General features: G+C 44.7%; 1 protein-coding gene across 5 annotated transcripts in view; it reads left to right on the top strand.

Moving 5' to 3' along the window:
* GPATCH8 (G-patch domain containing 8) overlaps positions 1-17,885 on the top strand; it is a 57,455-nt gene that overhangs the window by 4,138 nt on the left and 35,432 nt on the right. The window contains exons 1-3 of one of the 5 annotated variants that reach the window (XM_030465749.1): positions 11,318-11,398; positions 12,387-12,421; positions 17,281-17,298. In XM_030465749.1, the coding sequence (XP_030321609.1) occupies positions 12,414-12,421; positions 17,281-17,298 (26 nt within the window). In that variant the 5' untranslated portion in view covers positions 11,318-11,398; positions 12,387-12,413. Of the gene's footprint in view, positions 1-11,317; positions 11,399-12,386; positions 12,422-17,280; positions 17,299-17,885 lie in introns of those variants that run through there. The other 4 variants (XM_030465751.1, XM_030465750.1, XM_030465752.1 and 1 more) reach the window with 4 other exon arrangements.

Raw genomic sequence — 17,885 nt, 5'->3', positions numbered from 1 at the left:
GTAGAAGCATTGCTGAAAGCTGTGTGAATACACCAGGCTGCTGCAATAAGTAAATACGTTTTTGAGTGTTGTTTTTGTAATCACAATAATTTTAGTCCTTAGATTAACTCGACTGAGCTCCACAGAATGAAAACTGTGGATGTCTCTGTGCTGCTGACATCCAGTGGCACTCCCAGTTACTGGCAGATGTTGAGAAAATGTTTTATTGCTGTCTTTCTCCTTTTCATTGTTGAAGCAGAAATATTACCAGCCATATGTGTAAATGTGTACAATAATTTCCTCTTCCTACGTAGGTTGCACTTAGCTTGCATCATTAGCCAGACGGAACACAAACTGTTCTGTCTCTTATGTTTTTGTTTTGTGTGGTCTGTATAATCCAGTAACACTTCCACCAATCCAAAATGCCTGGTCTGAAATTCCTGGGTTGCCAGAGGCCACTCTGAACCTCAGCTCTGATATTTTTATTTATGCCAGGAAGATAGGTGGGTTTTTCTCCTGCTCCAAAGGATTCAAAGAGCCTTCACACCCTGCTGCTTCCAGCAAGCCCAGCACTGATGGCGTGGGGGTTTGATGCTTTTTAATTGGCAGAATGTCAGGGATAAGTTTTGTTTCCAAGCAGCTTAGGCAGTCCAGCTTACTGGTCTGCTGGGCTGACACTGTGGAGTTTTCAAACCTGTCCTACTGAGTGTGTGCTCTCAGTGCCTTCCACTTCAATCCATTCCTTAGCTGCTGCCTAGGGCAAAGGTATTTGATTTTTATATCCTTCAGCAGGCTGTGACTGCTCATGGGTTATGTGGCAGAGGAAACTGGTGCTGCACAGAAATAAACAGGGTCATTTTATTTTGCCTGCTTTTACTAATCGGGAGAACAAAAAGTTAATGGAGGGGAACAAGGGAAAGAAAGGAGTGGAACTGCTGTGAAATACATCCTGAGCTCCCAGCCATACCAGAGCCCTCTGCCTGAGCTTGCCTTGGACAGGTGTAACTGAGAGCTTTTTGCATGGCATGTTTTCTAATTTGAGAATTAATCTTAGATTTGTCCAAAATCTGTTAGTATTGTTTGGAGAGCCTCATTTATAATTAAATTAGAGTTAAATTTCTGGTATAGGCACAGCACAGGAAGAGCACTGCTCTTACCTTGTTGGCAGTTTTTGCTGAGCTCTCTGTTGAGCAAAGCAGGAACATCAGAACTGATCGATTTAGTTTTTAATTTTATTTATTTTGCCCACTGATGTGAGCAAGGAAGGGAGGGGAAGGGGGGGGGTGGAAAATGCATTAAAAGTAAACTGAGTGGTGTTGGTTCTGTGTCCAGAAGATCACTGGGAGATCTGAACTTCAGTGTGAGGTTCTGGAACTGGTGTGGTAAGTTCAGTTTATGGAGCTTCCTTCTTCCCTCTCCTGGTTGTACTTTTCCCTGCTGTGTTTCTGTCACTCCTGTCTCCTCATGCAGTGGATGTTCCCTCTTGCCATCTCTACCTGACTAGGAAAGGGAACACTTGGTTCTACAGCCCCACAGACCATGTCCAAGCTGCCTCAGCTTCTTCTGTACCTCAGCCCCTCAAACCAAAGCAAACCTCTTCTGACTGGTCTCTTGCCAGCCTCTGAGGATGAGGAGCTGTGGGAGGCCATCTGATCAAACAGCCCTCTTCCCTTGGTATGACACAGCCTTTTTTTCTACCCTACAGTTTAGAACCTGTAGTAATTCTCAGTGCTTCCACCTTCAAGCAATTCTGTGAGCAATTAATTAGAGATTTCAGCCATTCAGGGTTTTAAAGCCAGGAGCTGAGCCCAGTTTGTCTGATTTAAATATCCAGGTATCACTTACCTTCAGTTTTCATCACTTGACCCAGTTTTGAGCTCGGGAATTAGTGTTTGGCTACAGTATCTCTTTCTCTTGCAGACATCTGGTGATGGTGAACGTTTTCCTTTATATTGTTCTGGTTGTTTGCCCACTGGAAGGTGTGTGTTCCTTTATTTTTTCTTCTAGATTTTTCTATTTCCAGCTTTTAGCTGCTGTTTTTTGTTATGTCCTTCTCTGCTGTGCCAAAGCACACGAGTGCACTGCCTTTCCTGATGTGGGGATGTGTTCTGCCTTAGTCCTAACCTTATTTGAGAGCCTTAATGGACTGATCCCTCAATTCTCTGCAGATAATTACATATTGGAGGGCATTTTGCCATTCCCTGTGTTGTGACTTTCTGCATCTTAAAATTTTCCACATTTGTGACTAGAAAACTTGAGGAGTGTAGGCTGGACACCACTGCAACACACAGAGATAAATGTCTTTTTTCTTGCTTTATTCTTACTTGCTGTGCCTTTGTCACATGCCCTTGGGCTGTGTTTTTATTCTCTCTGCTACTGCATTGCATGAAGAGGTTTTCAGGTGGATTTTTCCTGCCTCCTGGGACACAGGTGTGTTTGGGGAGGGCTCTGTGCAAGCAGACAGTGTTGGTGGGCTCAGGCCCCTATCCCACAGGTCAGACTGCTCCTGGTTTGTTGGGTTTCATGATCTGTAGAGTGAGGCAGCAGTTGCTGTGTCCCCCTCTGGCTGTGGATAAAAATGGGGACTGTTGCTGAATGTTCTGGGATGAGTTAGGGGTTTGAATTGAGTTCAAACTGAGGTTAGGGGTTTTTCAATTGAGTCCTGAGAGATGTTTTGGTTTAGAAACATTACTTTATCACGTCAAACATCATATTAAGAAGAAAAGGCTGTACTATGGAAGTTTGGGAGCTTGTGGTGGTAAATAAATGGTACCCTATATAAGCTCTGAGTGCCCTGTCCTGTCAGGGTGTTTCCTGCCTTTTTTATTTGAGGCCTCATTAGGAAGACCTGGGTGCTGGCAGCTGCAGCGTTTTTGCATTGAGGTGTACTAAAAAATAGCTAAGAGAAAACTGGGTGAGGGAGATGAATGCTCTGGTACAGCTGCTGGAAGCACTGAGGAGCTGAGGAGGATCCCCTGCTCTGGGACAGATTTACAGCTGGGTTGGTAGCAGCACCAGGAATCTGCAAGCCATGAAATTGTTCTTGTCTGCTGCCAAAGTATGCAGAGCACAGCGAGGCAGGGACCTGCCTCTGGCTTCCACTCCTCTTTCTTACAAGCTGTTTATCTCTGAACTGAAGAAGATACTTTAATTGGACAGCTCTGATGAGGTATTTATGTGCACATTTTCCTGGTGTAAAGCTCTTGACCTGTGAGTAGCTTTCAGTGTGTTTTGGTGGGTGGTTTTTTCAGCGGTTTTGGACTTGAAAGGTAGAGTTTTGCCATCAAAATTATCTTTTGGTTTGGTAAACAAAAGGTGCCATCAACTTCTCAACAGGTAATTACAAGGTGCTTCTTTCAGAAGTTGCCAATTTAAATTTTTCACATCCAAATCTTGAGTGATTGCTTTTGTTGTATTGAGTTGAAGATTTTAAGTGCTCTCAAAATAATTGATGTGTGTTTGCCCAAAATGAGGTTTTGCTGCAGCTTTCACAGGATGTTGACTGTAAATATTAAGTCTTTTCAGAGGGTGTGAAGAAGTGCAGTGTCTGTATTTACCTACCTGCACTGCCTGCTTGCAGGGAAGGGTCTGGGAAAGGGATTTATAAGATGTAGAAGGCTTTGAGAACTGTTGTTTGGGAGTGTTCTACCTCCCTGTTGCTAGGAAAGGGTAACTGATTTTTTGGTGTGTTTTTGCAGTCACTACAGGGAACAACAGGAAAAAGGATGGTTTTGTTCTGGGAAGCAATAACAAAGGCTTTCCAGGTACCAGTACAAAGTTACTTTCATATTGCTTTTTATAGTTCTGAGAAAAAACCCCATGTCCTCTAGAGTTATCCAAGAAAGCTTCCAGTGCAGGCAGGGTTGGATGGAGTCATCTTTGAGGTGCATGTTGGTCTTAAAAATGTGCACACACTTTCTTCTGTGTATGTAATGAACATTCAAGAACACTCCTAAGCTGTGCTTCCCTGGAGTTGTTTTTGCATTCTCTGGATGGCTCTCTAAAGATCAACACGGTTGTCTGCAGCAATTATGATCTGGAGATCTTCCCTGGTGGAGTCATCAGGTTCTGCTTCACTTAGAAGGGTAGCATAAATGACTGCCTGAGATTTGTAGTCAGCCTATGTAGGAACTTATGGATCTGCAGGAGAAATTATCAACTTGTTACATTTGGATTGGGTGTAATTAACAGTTGATTAGTTCTGGTGAGCTGGAGCTGGGTTTAGCATCCTCCCTCTCCCATCTGTATCAGCTCAAACTCAGTGGTGAGGTTAACAGAGGATGCAGCTGGTGGAACCCCACAACTGAACAAACTAAAAGATGGTACCAGCAGACCTTGGCACCAACACCTTTCAGACTGGATCCTTTTCTGCAGTGGGTTCCTGTCCCCTGTCTGTGCCTGCCTGGAACCCTGGAGCTGTGCTCAGTGCTGTGTGTCTCACCTTTGGGAGGTGAGGACAAGGGGGGTCCTGTCCAGCTCAGGTCTGGTACAGCTGACCAAGCTGGAAAGATTTCTACAAGGAGAACTGAGCACAAAATGCAGCCCAGAATCAGATGAATGTTGATGTGTTTTGCTGAAATTCCTCATCTTTGGGTTAGGCTGGAGCTCTGTCAGGTCCTTGCAGAGTGGTTGGGTGGACAAGATCATCTTCAGAGGTCCCTTCCAGCCTCTGGGGTTTCAAAGCTCTGGAGATGTGGTGCTGAGGGACATGGTGGCCTTGGCAGTGCTTGGTCATTTGTTGGACTGGATGATCCTAAAGGTCTTTTCCAGCCTAAAGGTCTTTTCTGGGTTGCTGTATGTCTCTTGGCCTCACTTGGGGCTGGACTGGCACCATCCCCCTTGCTGGCCTGGGTGCTGAGGGCTTGCAGGAGATGTGCTTGGAGCCAGCTTTGGGAAAAGCTGACAGGGGTTGAGGTGTCCTGTCCTCCTGAAGGACAAGGAACTGCTCGAGCCTCTCCTTTCAAAAAGAACATTTTAAAATCAACTGGATATTTGCTTCTGGCCTCGCTGAGCCCTTTTTCTCTGTGAAGGTGCCCTGTTCCTGCAGGCAGTGGGGAGTTTGGGAGGAGGTGGCGTTTGCTCCCTCACGTTGATGCTGCTTCAGCTCCCTGAGCTCACTGCTCAGCCCTTGCATCTGTGCTGACCCATCCCGGGCTGCAGGAAATGTCAGCTCTGCTTTTCTGAGGGCACTGCAACAGATTCTGGGACTTGTACCTCTCACAGTCTGCCCTGGCTTTATCTGCACTGGGAAATGGTCTTTTTGTGGCATTCACTTCTCTTTGTAGCTATTCATAGTGTCTGGTTTGCAGCCTAATGCCTTCAGAGGTTTCAGGAACAGGGAGTGGGCTTGGTTAAATGTTTTTAAGTGGCACTTGTGGGTAACAGCCCTGAATTTCATGGCTTGATTTAATGTTTTTAGGAGTTTAAGGTTTATTGATTGAATTAATGGAGAAATAGAATATGCACAAATGGTACTGATTTGCTTTAGTGTTTTAAAATTCAATTTTTTTAAGTAAATGCAATATAAATATTATATTTTGAGTCTTTTCCTGACATTCTAGCAGTGTAAAATTAATTTTTGGCTAGGTGAGGAGCACGCTGTGCTCTTCTCAACTGCAGTTAAGCAATAATGATCCCACTGTGCTCTTTTCCAGTGCATTTGAGAAATAATGACAGTGAGTATGGTGATTCTTTCCCACAAAATTACTTTCTTTAGGTTGTCACCAGCATGGGAACAAGGATTTCTGTGCACCTTCCTAAGCTGGTCCTGAAATTCAAGATGAGCACAAAAAGCTTCTGCTTTGACATCTCAGTACCTGCTTTCTGTGTGTTCCTTCCCCATCCAGCACTGGTTTTAGTGCTCTTGGGCAGAGGTTTTGTGGTGGAGCCTGTTATTATTGTCACCCCATTGAAGGGGTTGTCCTTGTGACTTGTGGAGCAGGCAGCATTTCCCCAGGTGTTCTCATTCTGGGCTCTTTATGTCTGGTTTGGGTTTGGTAACTTCATCATCTTTCCTTTTACTAATAAAAATGTTGCTGTAACTGAGCTGTCTTGTGGAGCAGGGCTGAAAGGAGAGCTGAATGAAGGCATTCTGAAGGAAACCCATTGCTTTCACATCTCCATTATCTTCCTCTTTTGTTGTAGTTTTCTCCCAGCTCCAGGTTCCAGCCCTGTGTCAGGGTTTGCTGCTGAAATGCAGGCTGCCACCTTCCCTTCTCTTCTGCAGTATTGCTCAGGGAACTTAGGGCTGTGGGTAAGTGGAACTGCTAATTCCCACCAGGGATTTGCACTGTATGGAATGTGTGCTGTGTGCTGACATCTTAATATCCTCAGTGATTGGGCAGATTGGAAAGAGCAGTCCAGTAATTATTATCCAGGGAGATCTCACAGCCTTGAAGCAGCTGAAGTGACTCTTTGTTCTTCCCTCCTTGGGCTGGTGATGCTGTAGGTGACTTGGGAAATGCCATGCTCAGATTGGATTTTGGATCCACCCTTGTTAGGAGAGGGAAGGAGAGACCATATTCTTCTGCCCTGTAGTTGTGAAGATAGTTTGAAGAGTTTACACACCCACCCCCCAGTAATTTCTGTGTGTCTTTAGATGCTTTTTCTTTCTCACCCTTGTGAGAAGGTGCTTGGTGTAGGGGGCAGAATCAGTTCTGTGATAAACTCCCTCTGATCAATAGGCTTCAATCAATTCATTTCACTTCCACTGAGTAATTTATTGGCAACAATTCTTGCTGCTAAAGATTTTGTGATGAAAACCTGATTAAGTTATTAATTTTTTATTAAACTGACTGGTATATGCTGCAATGTTTGGGACCCTGTAAGTCAGAAAGAAAGAGCAGTACCCATTCCCCTTAGCCATTTGTCCTGAATTGTTTCAGGAAATGCAGTGACTCTGCTGTGTTTTGGACAAAATGGCATTTGCTGGCCAGAGCTCTGAGGTATTTACAATCCAAATAAGGCAGAATAAGGGTTTAAAATCCTGCAGGGAGGCAGCTTCTGTTGGTTTTTCAAATGCTGTGTTCATAACTTTGTGGTTAAGTGTGTGAGGGCTCCAAGACCTGAAGTTTGGTGAAGAGCTTGATGGAAAGATCAAACAAAGGGAAAGTGGAGGAGAAGATGTGGCTGAGTAACCCAAATGGTGCTCAGCCAGGGTTCAGGTGGTAGGAGACAAAACATTACAGACACAAACATACTGGCTCCTGCAGATGAAGTTGCCAAGAAAACAAAATGTATCCTACGGAGAATTTGAATGTTGAAGGCTTGGCCTTGCTTAGCATCTGAGTAGTAAAATGAATTGCATTTCAGTGCTGGCAGTGAAGCATCTGGTGTCTGAGCACAAGGTGAGAGCAAGAAATGCTGCCCAAGTGGAAGCCTCTCCTCTTATTTTTCTGCTGCTTCAGGGTAGGGGCAGCATCCATAAGGAAGTGATAGCAGCAGAGCAGCACAAAGTGCTTTACAGAGCTGTGACAAACCTGTGACAACCCTGGTACAGAGAGCTTTGACATGGAGGGGCAGGGGGTGAGAGAGGGAGAGGGCACTGTGTGCACCCCTGAAATCCCTGTCCACAGCAGGAGGCAGAAGCTTTGTTAGCTAACAGGGCCCAAACTTTATCTACAGCAGTCATAGAAAGACCAAGGCTTAGTGCTGGATTGAATGCAGCTGTTATTTTATGGTTTGGTGGCTGTTTTGTAGGGATCAGATTCTTCTTTTCACTTTTTCCACTAAAGAGGGCAACAAGCATCCCTCAGGTCTGCAGAGGACAGATCAAATTAATTGTAAAATGGAGGCTGTGCTTATGGTTCATGTTTTCCACAAATGTAGTTTATTCTGAACAGATTCAACATTAAGGATTAATTTAATTGTTAGATTTAAATGTTATTTTGCCTTTCTCTGATTCATTGTCTTAAGACACAGCAAAACAGAAATGTTATATGGATCTATTCACTGTGCCAGATTGTGGGATGGAAAAGAAGGAAAACAGATGGAATTCCCTGCAAGTTGTTCCTTAGCCAGCTCCAGGGGTGAGGAAGCAATGGGACAGACAGTGCTGCCTCCAGCCTCATGGTGTCCCAGCTCCAAAGGGGCTGTGGTCCCCGTGGTGGCAGACAGCATGGCCTCACCAAGCTGGTTCCTCTGGCCCTAGAAACCAGACCCATTTCTGTCCCTGCACATGGGGCACCATGAGGCTGAACACACTCATCAATTTGTCCTCAGTGTGTCTGTTGGGTTATTTATTATCTTCCTGCTTTTTTTCCAGGCTGAGCTACTTTATGGTGGAAGGACAAGATTTGCTTTATCATTTGTTTGAGATATTGATAAACACAGAACAGTATCTGTGAGGAGTATTGATTTCAGTTGAGTTTGGACACTTCATTTTTCTGCTGCTTTGAATTACCAAGCCTGCAGCAGCTTCCTGGTACAGCTGACATCCATATAAGTGGAAGTAAAGTAGATAATAAACCCCAAAGTATATAAACATATGAAAGAACCCCCAAAATACATGAAAGGGACAATAGTGGAATATGTAAAGCTGGAAGACCATGGCTTTATTTGCTTTTTGGCTTGGGGTTTGTCAGCACCGTGGTGAGTGTTCAGGGCTTTTGCATAGTTTCTGGGAGGAGATGTTTTTAAGCCCAGCAGATAGAGTTGTAAAGCCTCCCCTCGGAGAGGAGTTGCTTTCAAAGGCAAATTGACCCTTGCCTTTGTAAAAACAATTTTAACTGCCTTGGCAGGCAGTGAGCTGAAGGCATGGTGAGTAGGCAGAAATATTTAGCCAGCTCCAGGTAATTTAGCTGGAATACACTGGGCTATTTGCAGGCAGCAAGTCACATGGTGAAATTAGGCAGGGGTGATGGATGTCTTTGAGAGTGCTCCAAGTGTTTCTTAACACCATGTTATGGGGGTTTAATTTTTACTGTATGATTTTAGAAACATGTTGTTGTTTTGTGAAGGTGTTCAGCAGTCAGCAGTGCAAATGCAGGAGCACTGTGTGACCCTTGGCTGCTTTTGTTCTCCTGGGCACTACTTTTTGGGAGCCCGGGCAGTGTCCTTTGTATCATGAGACAGGTTTTATGTTGCCTCCTCCCTTGCTGGGCTCCCTCCCTGCTCACACATGCCCAGCCTGTACAGCTGCACTCTGCCTGTCTCCAAGAATCTCCAGCTTTTTTGTTTTAAGCAGCTCAACGACTGCATGTGCATGGTAAGTTTGCCTTCAGCTTGTTCCTTGAAGGCCGTCCAAAAAAATGGGTGGGAATGGATTGCTGCCTGCAGATTAAGGCCCAGATCTGCTCTGGAGAGGCCGTGGGAAAGATGACTCCTGGGAGCAGTGTGGCCTGGGTGAATTCTGGCTGTGGGTGGCAGATGAAGGATAGGCTGGCACTTGGGGCTCCAGCATCAAAGCAGATTCTCTTGGCAGCAGGTTCTTGTCAGGATGGGCTCTTGCAGATTTGCATCACTGGATCCCAACGCTCGTTCCAGAGGATTTTTGGAGGCTGGTGCCTGGCCACCAGGCAGTCCATTCCAGCTGTAATTTCCTCTCTCACATGCTGGCTTTCATTAGGATTCTTGCAGAAGGAAAAGTCAGTGTCTGTAGAAAGGAGGAGAATGAATCCCTTGGCAGTGGGGTGAGGTGTTTTGCTCAAAGTGATTGTGGGGCTGGGATGCAAATCAGAACTGCCAGGCCTTGGGTGTTTGAGCAGCCAGAGGGACCTGGGAGTGGGCTGGGGGCTTACAGCTGAGGGCTGAGCACCCCCTGGGGTTTCACAAGGTTGGGACACTGCACAGTGCCCAGGGAATGTGGGAGAGCCCACTGAAACCTCCCCTTTCTGTGCTGATCTCTGCTGCAGACATCTCTCCAGTTTCTTTGGAGTCTGCAGCTAGACAGGCAGATTTTTAAAATTTTTTTTTCCCTCCCAGATCTGTGCTAGTGATGATGGATGTTAGTGCTGCATCATGGACCTCCTGAATGGCCAAAGTGGTTCACCAGGGTTGCAATTTCAGGAATTTGAGGCTTCCGAAACCACTGAAATGACAAGAGAGATGTTGTTTTTTCCCTAAAATGGCCATTCACACTGGTGTTTCTGCACCAACCATTACTCTGGAGGACAGGAGGCTGCCACTTGCCACACTTGCTCATGAGCCTTGTGTGCTTAATATCCAGGCAAAAGCAGGGAAAGCTTGGATTTAGCTGTAGCAGATGTTTGAGGAGGGTTGCTCTGCTCTCCTGCAGGGCTCTTGGTGGGTTGGGCCATGGTGGGCAGGGGAGAGGTTTCCCTGCTCAGGACCAGCAGCCTGGAGGTGTGGGATGTGCCTTGGTGATGGCTGGGCACAGGACACTGCTAACACTTCTGCTTCATTTTCCTGTCTACTGAAATTACACCTGGCTGGTCTGCAGGACTGCAGATGTTCCATGGAGCTGCTCCAAAAGGGAGCCCCAGGTGCTAAGGTGCTTTATTGGTGCTCATTGCTGTGTGAGCACCTGCATTAATGCCCTTCTCTGGGCATTTCTTGGTCCATCTCTCCTCACACAAGACATTTCCTGAGCTAGTGGGAGGTGTCCCTACCCATGCAGGTGATCTTTAAGGTCCCTTCCATCCCAAACCTTTCCATGTTCCTCAGTCCCACCTGAGCAGCTCATTCTCTCTCTGCTGGTACATCTGGAAGGTTCTGCCCCTGCATCCCAGCACTCTGTGCCACCAGATGTGCTGCTGGCCCTCTGGTCAGCTGGCTGGGGGCTCTGCTTGGGCTGGGAACTTCACAGCTTTCCATGAATGGTTCCCTGTGCACCTGCATTCAGGGAACAAGCTGCTCCAGACCATCAACGAGTGCTGTGGGCACAGGGAGAGTTTTTGTTTGGTACCACTGTGGGGTTTTGGTTGATTTAAGGTGTGTGAAATTTCATGTATGCCTCAAGCAATTTGGCTTTCCTGCTGCAAGGAAAGCCTTGCTGCTCTTTGAAAGAAAAAAGACAACAAAAAATCCCTGTTTGGTGGTGGGGGGGTTAATTCATTCTTCTTCCTCTGGTCCTCTGTAGTGTTTAAGGCCAGTGCTGGTGCTTACTGTCAATGTTTTCATAAACTTTCTGGAAAAAACCCTTCAAAGTGTTGTCATACTGTCATTCTAGTGCTTGATATTTTACCAACTTCCATAGTTTATAGTTATTAAATTGGCTTAGTTTTTAGAGTAACTTTTTCCCTTCTTCCTGTGGTTGAGCCTGTGCATTATAAATCCATTTGTGTCACAAAATGAAATACAAGGCTATGCACAAAACCTGAGTCTTGAGACAAACTGTGGGCAGTGTGCTCTGTGCTGTCCAGCTAACCCTCCTCTTCTTTTCCAGGGCAATCACTTTGATCAGTATGAAGAAGGGCACCTGGAGATAGAACAAGCCTCCCTAGACAAGCCTATTGAATCGGTAAGACAAACACCAGCAGCACCAACCCAGCCCAGAGCAGCCCCTGATCGGATGGTTCTTGATGTGAATGCAGCCAAATCTGATAGGAGTGGGCACCTTTTTGGCAGGACAGTGTTAATTGGTTGGGGGAAGTTGCATGCTGAGGTTAAGTGGGCCTGGGATGGAAATCTTTAAGTAGTTCTCCTAAAACTTGACATTTTAGTTCAACATGAGATTTCAGAAATGATTCAAAAGGATGCATTCATTCATAGAGATTTATTTTAAGTTTTTTGTGCTTTTTGTTGAAGAACCTGCATCTACAAACTTGGAGTAGTGTAGTAAAATGCATTCTGATCCTTTTTTTTAGTTTATATTTTTGGAAAACAACTGGTGTGTTGAAGGGAAGTGTTAGAATGACATCCGGCCCTAGAGGAACATCCAGAGGGATGCATCCCAGTGTTAGTGTAGCAGCCCAGGAATCTGAAACTGCCCTGTGAGTTTCTTCAAAGTATTGCTTTCCTTTGAATTAAGTGTGGAGAGGAGAGCTGCAGGATGAAGGAAAAGTTTTGTTGGTTTTTTTTTTTTTTTTTTTAGTTTTTAAGCTTTTTTAGAGCTTTTTAATTTTTCTCTCTGCAAAGCATCTTCTGGTATTCTTAGGCACAGTAGCTTGTTCAGCCTAACTGGACCAAAGTTGGGCACCTGGCTTTAGCTACATTTCACTTGCAGTTTCAGCAGGCAAGCAAGCAAACTCCTAGTGAATAATCCAGGGTGACTTTAGTGCTGCTCTGGTTAACAAAACATTTTTGCTAAGAAAATACTTCTCAAGTATTGAAGCTCTCTGTTAAAGTTCCCTCAGGTCAGTCTGCACTTAGATGAAACGGACTGTTAGCAAAAGCTCAGGATCTGTTTTTCATTGGTGTGTAGGTTGGTGTTGTGTGTGTTTGTGTGCGTGTTAGATGTTTACAAAAAATTTACCCAACTTGGGGTGTTCGACGTTTTTCTTCCGCAGCAGTTGGCCCATAGTAGCTAAGCAGCCATGATCTGGTTTGTATTGCACGGTCTGCCTTTTTTAATTTCTTCTCTAGGGTTTCCTTTCCCCCTTCTTATTTCTGTTCTTCTGGTCCAGTGAACACTGCATATAGTTCCTCCTGTCTTAATGTGCTGGCATGATGCTAGATTTAGGCATGGCAGTAAGTGATGACGCATGAGATAATGCTGCAGAGATGGGGATTTGTATTCCATGTTCTCCTGAACACTTCAATCTTACCTCGTGATCTGAAGATTTTAATGAAAATGCCAAGCTTGTATGTCAATATAATGAGGAATATTTGTTGGTAGCCTGCTCTGTGCCATGCTGGGAATTAGCATTTCAAAATAATTCAAATACTACTTCCAGACTAGACTGGTTATCTGATTTTCAAGTGTTTCCCTGATCAGAGGAGTAGAAGTGGTGACAAATGACAACTCTTTGGTGTTCTGAAGGGAGTGATGCCTACACAAGGATGCAAAATGTGAAGGAGTGCACTGGACCCAGCAGCACAGGCACACAGTGCAGCTTGGATCATCTGCAGATGTAATGGGCCTTACAGTTTGATTAATGCTGAACTGCAGCAGAAAAATGAAATTCAATTACAGTTTTAATATTTTCATAGATATGTTACCATCCAAACATCAGGGTATTATTAATCTCTACAAGTGTTTGGTAGGTTTTAATTTGTGGAGTTCAGCCTTATGGTTAAATTTGAAAACAGTTTGATGGAGAGGAGCAGAGAATGCTTTACCTCCTGGGGAGGAGTAAAAGTTAAAGCCTCAAGTCTTTCTTGCTTTAAAACCCAGTTTGCTTTGCTCTTCTTTTCTCTGTGATAAGAGAAACAGCGGTTGAGGTACAAAACCCTTAGCCTGGGACATTAGACTCTTGGAAGGAGTCAGAGAACTGAGGAGGTGTTTGTTCTGCATTGTCACAGCAGCTGTGCTTGGGGTCAGAGCACACTTGAGGTTGCTGCCTCTGATGATCCCAGAGTTTAAAAGCTGTGCCTGCTGCTCAGGGCATTTTTTTAGTGTGTTGTCAGAAGCAAACTGGTCACTTCTGAGGTTAATTTTCACCTTGTCCTGAGTATGTTATCAATTCTTAAAATGGAATCTGTAGCTTGGTAGCATAAATAACTTTGTCAGGTGTCCTGATACCTGTGCAGATGATTTTGCTCCCACACTGTTAATGACCTGGGTGCTTTTTAAACTGGCAGATTACATACAGTGAAAGATGAAATATTTTTCTTGTCAGAGTTCAGTAGTGTACCTCTCGTGCAAGATTTTTCACTAGGAAAAAGGTGTTCACACCACTTTTCTTCTTAGATTTTATGCTGTTTGCTTACCCAGAAGTGGGTAACATCCTAGAGCTAAAATTGAGAGGGAAGGAGTCAGGACAAGCATTTAACTTGCAAACACCACACATCTAAACATTTGCAGTGTTAACATTTATCCACAGCTTGTTTTATTATCCCTAACCAGTTCTCTTGTTAGCAACTCAAGTGACCTTTAGAAAGGAATCTGCTCAGAGTACTGAGTAAGGGCCTCAGATTCACAGTATGGAAATAGTTTGGATGACAGATGTGTGAGGAAGGCTGATCCTAACAACAGGAGATCAAAGCACTTTCCAGTTAAAAGTTTAAAGTTTGGTTATTCAACAGATTGAAAAATGGGTTAAGTGTGTTCCCTTAACTGTGCTTGCAGCTTCTCACATTTTAGGGATAGGAAAAGGCTGAAAGACTCAAGGTATCTTGCATTTGGAAACCCCTGGGGGCAGAGGGCTCCACCTGAAGTGTCTGCTTGGCAATCCTGAAGTGAGATCCATCTCTGCAGCATTATCTGTTGAGAGGTGCTGACTGTACTGCTACAGCATGCAACTCAAAGGTGGCTGGAAAAATAGGTTTGGGGAGTCTACAGATCATTACAATGTTGAAATGTATCCTCAATTAGCCTGCTAGTATTTTTGTTCCTGTGGAAATCCTGCTTTTTACAGCTTGGTTAGGCCAAAGATGTTTGGACTGAAACATGCAACTGTAACCAAAGAACACTGATGGAAAATAGAGCTGAGATGAGCTAGTGGATGTACATAGCCTGAACATGAAGCCAGCTCCAGCTATTTTCCATTACTAAATTGAAGAAAATATTTCATATCAATGGACTCTTCAGAGCTGCAAATACAATTTATTTTTTTTTTAACTTCCCCCCACCCCCTCCCAGATAACTTTTTTCTTCTGGTTTGGAAGATGCTGCACTTATGCTGGCTGTTCATGTCAGTGGAACCACTGATATCTGCTGTCCTTGAAAAATCAGAGCACTTAATCCTTTTTTAAATTCAAGAAGCTGCATGCATTTGTTTTAAAATACTTAAAGTGCACTGAGTTACCAACGGGAAGTCACCGAGTATTGCAGCTTTAATAGAATCCAGATTTTCTTCACATTAATTCCTGATTTTGACTTGTCTACTGAAGCTGGTTGCTGTCAATTCCTGGTTTTCTGTCTCCCAGCAGTGCAGAGCAAGTAGGAGATAGCCAAGCCCAGCCCCTTCCCCGTGCAGGCAGGAGGCAGGGTCAGGGAGGGGACCCAAGCTGCTGCTGTTGCAGGTTGGAGGGCAGCCCCGTGTCTCACCCACTTATTCTGGAGCTTGTTAGTTTGTCCATGTCATAACTAACAAATGTCCTTCCCACCATCCCTCTCTAATTCTGCTCAGCCCCACGAGGAGGTCCCTGCACCCCCCGTGGTTCCAGGCTGCAGCTGATGGTGTCCTGGCCATCCCAGGCCTTGCCCAGGCTGCAGGAGCTGAAGCTGAAGCTGGGTTTTGTCACCCTGCATATCTGTACAGATCTGTGGACTCCACTAGTTCCAAAGTGTCATTTGATGAGGCTGCTGATTTGACATTTAGCAGTAGCCATATGTGGACAGTGCTATAAATAATGTGCTTCTTGAAGCTGAATGGTGTAGCATTACTATTTGGCTTTTCTCTCTAGTCTTCATTGTGTCATCTGTAGTGAGCTGTAGGTTTTGTTTTGGGAATCTTTTCAACCTCTCGTTTGCATGGGTTCACCCAGTAGCATCCAGTCCTTGCTTATAGACTCCTCTGTACACAGTCAGCACAGCTTACAATCCACTCAAGAGATGTATGGTTCCTGCCTGTGCTGAGGGATGGGAGCAGGAGGTGTGGGGTGGCCTTGGGGGTCTTCTGGAAAACTTGTCTCAGGCAAAACTGGTGGATTGGTTTCTCTGGGATGCAGCTCATTCCACCACCTCCAGATTATAACCCACATCATCAAAGCCATTCAGTTCTTGTAGGCATCTTTTCATTGTATGCTTTTTTTTTTTTTCCTTTCTGCTGGCCAGGACCTTAGTCAGGAATTAGTGCTGGGGATATCCTGATACCAGGAATCGCTGCAGGAATCACTGATACCTGGGGAAAGCAATCCAGGGCATCCTGTCAGGGCACAGGATGGGGAAGTGGGGAGGCTGGTTGGAGCTATTGGAGAAGGTCACTTTGGATGAGATTTTTCCAAACTCTCTCAGCCAGCTCCCATGACCCTTGGCTGAAGTCAAGACCTTTATGTTTCCCACGTGCTTTTGGAAGTGTTACACTTTTATCTGCCATGCCAAGTTCCCCCTCTGTAAATATACTCACCAATAATCAGCTCCAGAGTGGTGAGAATAATGCTGGGAGGTGTGAGCTGTTGCACCCCCTCCTGCCCAGCCCTGTCCTACACCAGCACCCCAGGGGCTGGGGCCAACCTTGTCTTTACCCAGACAGATTGTGCTGCTGTTGTGAGGAGTTTGGGTGGTAAATGAGAGCTCACCTGCTCACTCAGACACCTCTTGGGAGACTTTATTTCAGCTGCCTCAATAATTTTGATTGCAGCTGTAACACAAGGAGGCTGAGAAACTGGGGGATTCCCTCGCTGGGCTGTTGGGACTTTTATGGATTCCTGCTTGCAGGAAAATTGCTGCAACGTGAGGACAGTGTATTGAAGGGAATGACATTTCTTGACATCAGCAGGAATTTTGCTGTAAAACAACAAAAATGTCTTTTCTATGTAGGAGAGTCCACACTTTTACAGAACTTCCACTTCAAAATGCAGTTTAAACAGAAAGCTACCAGCTGTTGCCACATTTGCTGCCCTGTGTCCAATTTTGGTCCTGATATCCCCAGCCTCTCCCCAGGCCACCAGGCTTTGCAGAATGTCCCTCCCATGGGAGCCCAGCAAGCCTTGCCTCCCAGAACTGAATTTTGAGGGCAGTGTTTGTGCTGCAGAGCAGTCCTGCCAGTCTGCCTTGGTGAGAGCTCTGCAACATGAGTGAAATGGAGGAAGAAGGGGGAACCTGGCTAGAAAAGAACAGGCTAATTACCAGGTCCCAGCTCAGGAGTTAATACTAAACTCTTAGTGGTGTTCTCCCCATTCAGTGGAACACAAGATGCACCATTTAATACAGGAATATTTAAATTTAGGAAGTAGTTTCACTGCTTAAGCAAACAAATGGAAACGATTGAGGGGAAAACCACCCCCTTCCTGGGAACTGAGACAGGAGAATATTCAGGCTTAATTGCAATTTATGACAAACAACTTGAGACCATCCTCTTGAGTGGTTTTGTAAAAGTGGTGCTAATGTGTATAACCCTTCTAAATTTTTCTTTTTCCCTTTAACATTTGTTACCCCTTCACTGTGTCAGTCACAACACACCGCTCTTGAATCTCCCAGCTGGTCTTGACTTGTTGAATTTATTTTATGCTTTCACTCTTCTTTAATAAATACATTACTTGCAAGCAGTGAATTGAAAACAAAGCAAAAGAAAAAAACTACCATTAGTGATTGGACAGTTTCTTACTTTGTGTTACATTTAACTGTTCTTTTGACAGCCCAGTTTTTAAAGCCAGGTTCGTATGGAAATGCTTTCACTCCACTTGCACTGCTTTTGGAAATAGCATACTGCTTCATCTGTCTGTTTATTTTAGTGCATTCATAACACAACACAGTCAGCACAATGTCTCATCTCCACTTAGCAAAAGATTGCAAAGTACTCCTTGTCCTTTTTTTTTTTGGTTGCTTTTTGTTCTTCGGTTTGGTTTTTTTTTTTTTTTTTTTTTTTAGTGGTTTTTGTTTTTTTGTTTTTTTTTTTTTTTTTGAAAATGCAGCCATTTTTGTCAGCACCGCTGGGAAAACCCAGTTCAATAATCCTTTGTCAGAAAGGGTTTCAGTGCTAATGGTAGAACAATTCCTGTGTTATCCACAACCCCTCTGACCTTCGGGCCCCGCTGCGTGCAGCACCGCGGGGCTGGTGCTGTGGCTGTGTCAGGAGGGGCTGCAGCAGGGATGTGTGCAGGTAAGTGCTCCTCTGCTTCCAAACCCAGAGGCTCCATGCTCTTTGTGACTGGAATCCACAGTTTTTCATTTTTTCCTTTTCTGATTTAAGCTTTTATATCCAAAGATTTGCTTATTTCTCCTTTTTTAAATTATCATATGT

The sequence above is a fragment of the Calypte anna genome, chromosome 27 (assembly GCF_003957555.1).
Source record: "Calypte anna isolate BGI_N300 chromosome 27, bCalAnn1_v1.p, whole genome shotgun sequence".
Taxonomy (NCBI): domain Eukaryota; kingdom Metazoa; phylum Chordata; class Aves; order Apodiformes; family Trochilidae; genus Calypte; species Calypte anna.
Note: the sequence above shows the minus strand (reverse complement) of the source record. Positions and strands in the feature narration are given on the sequence as shown.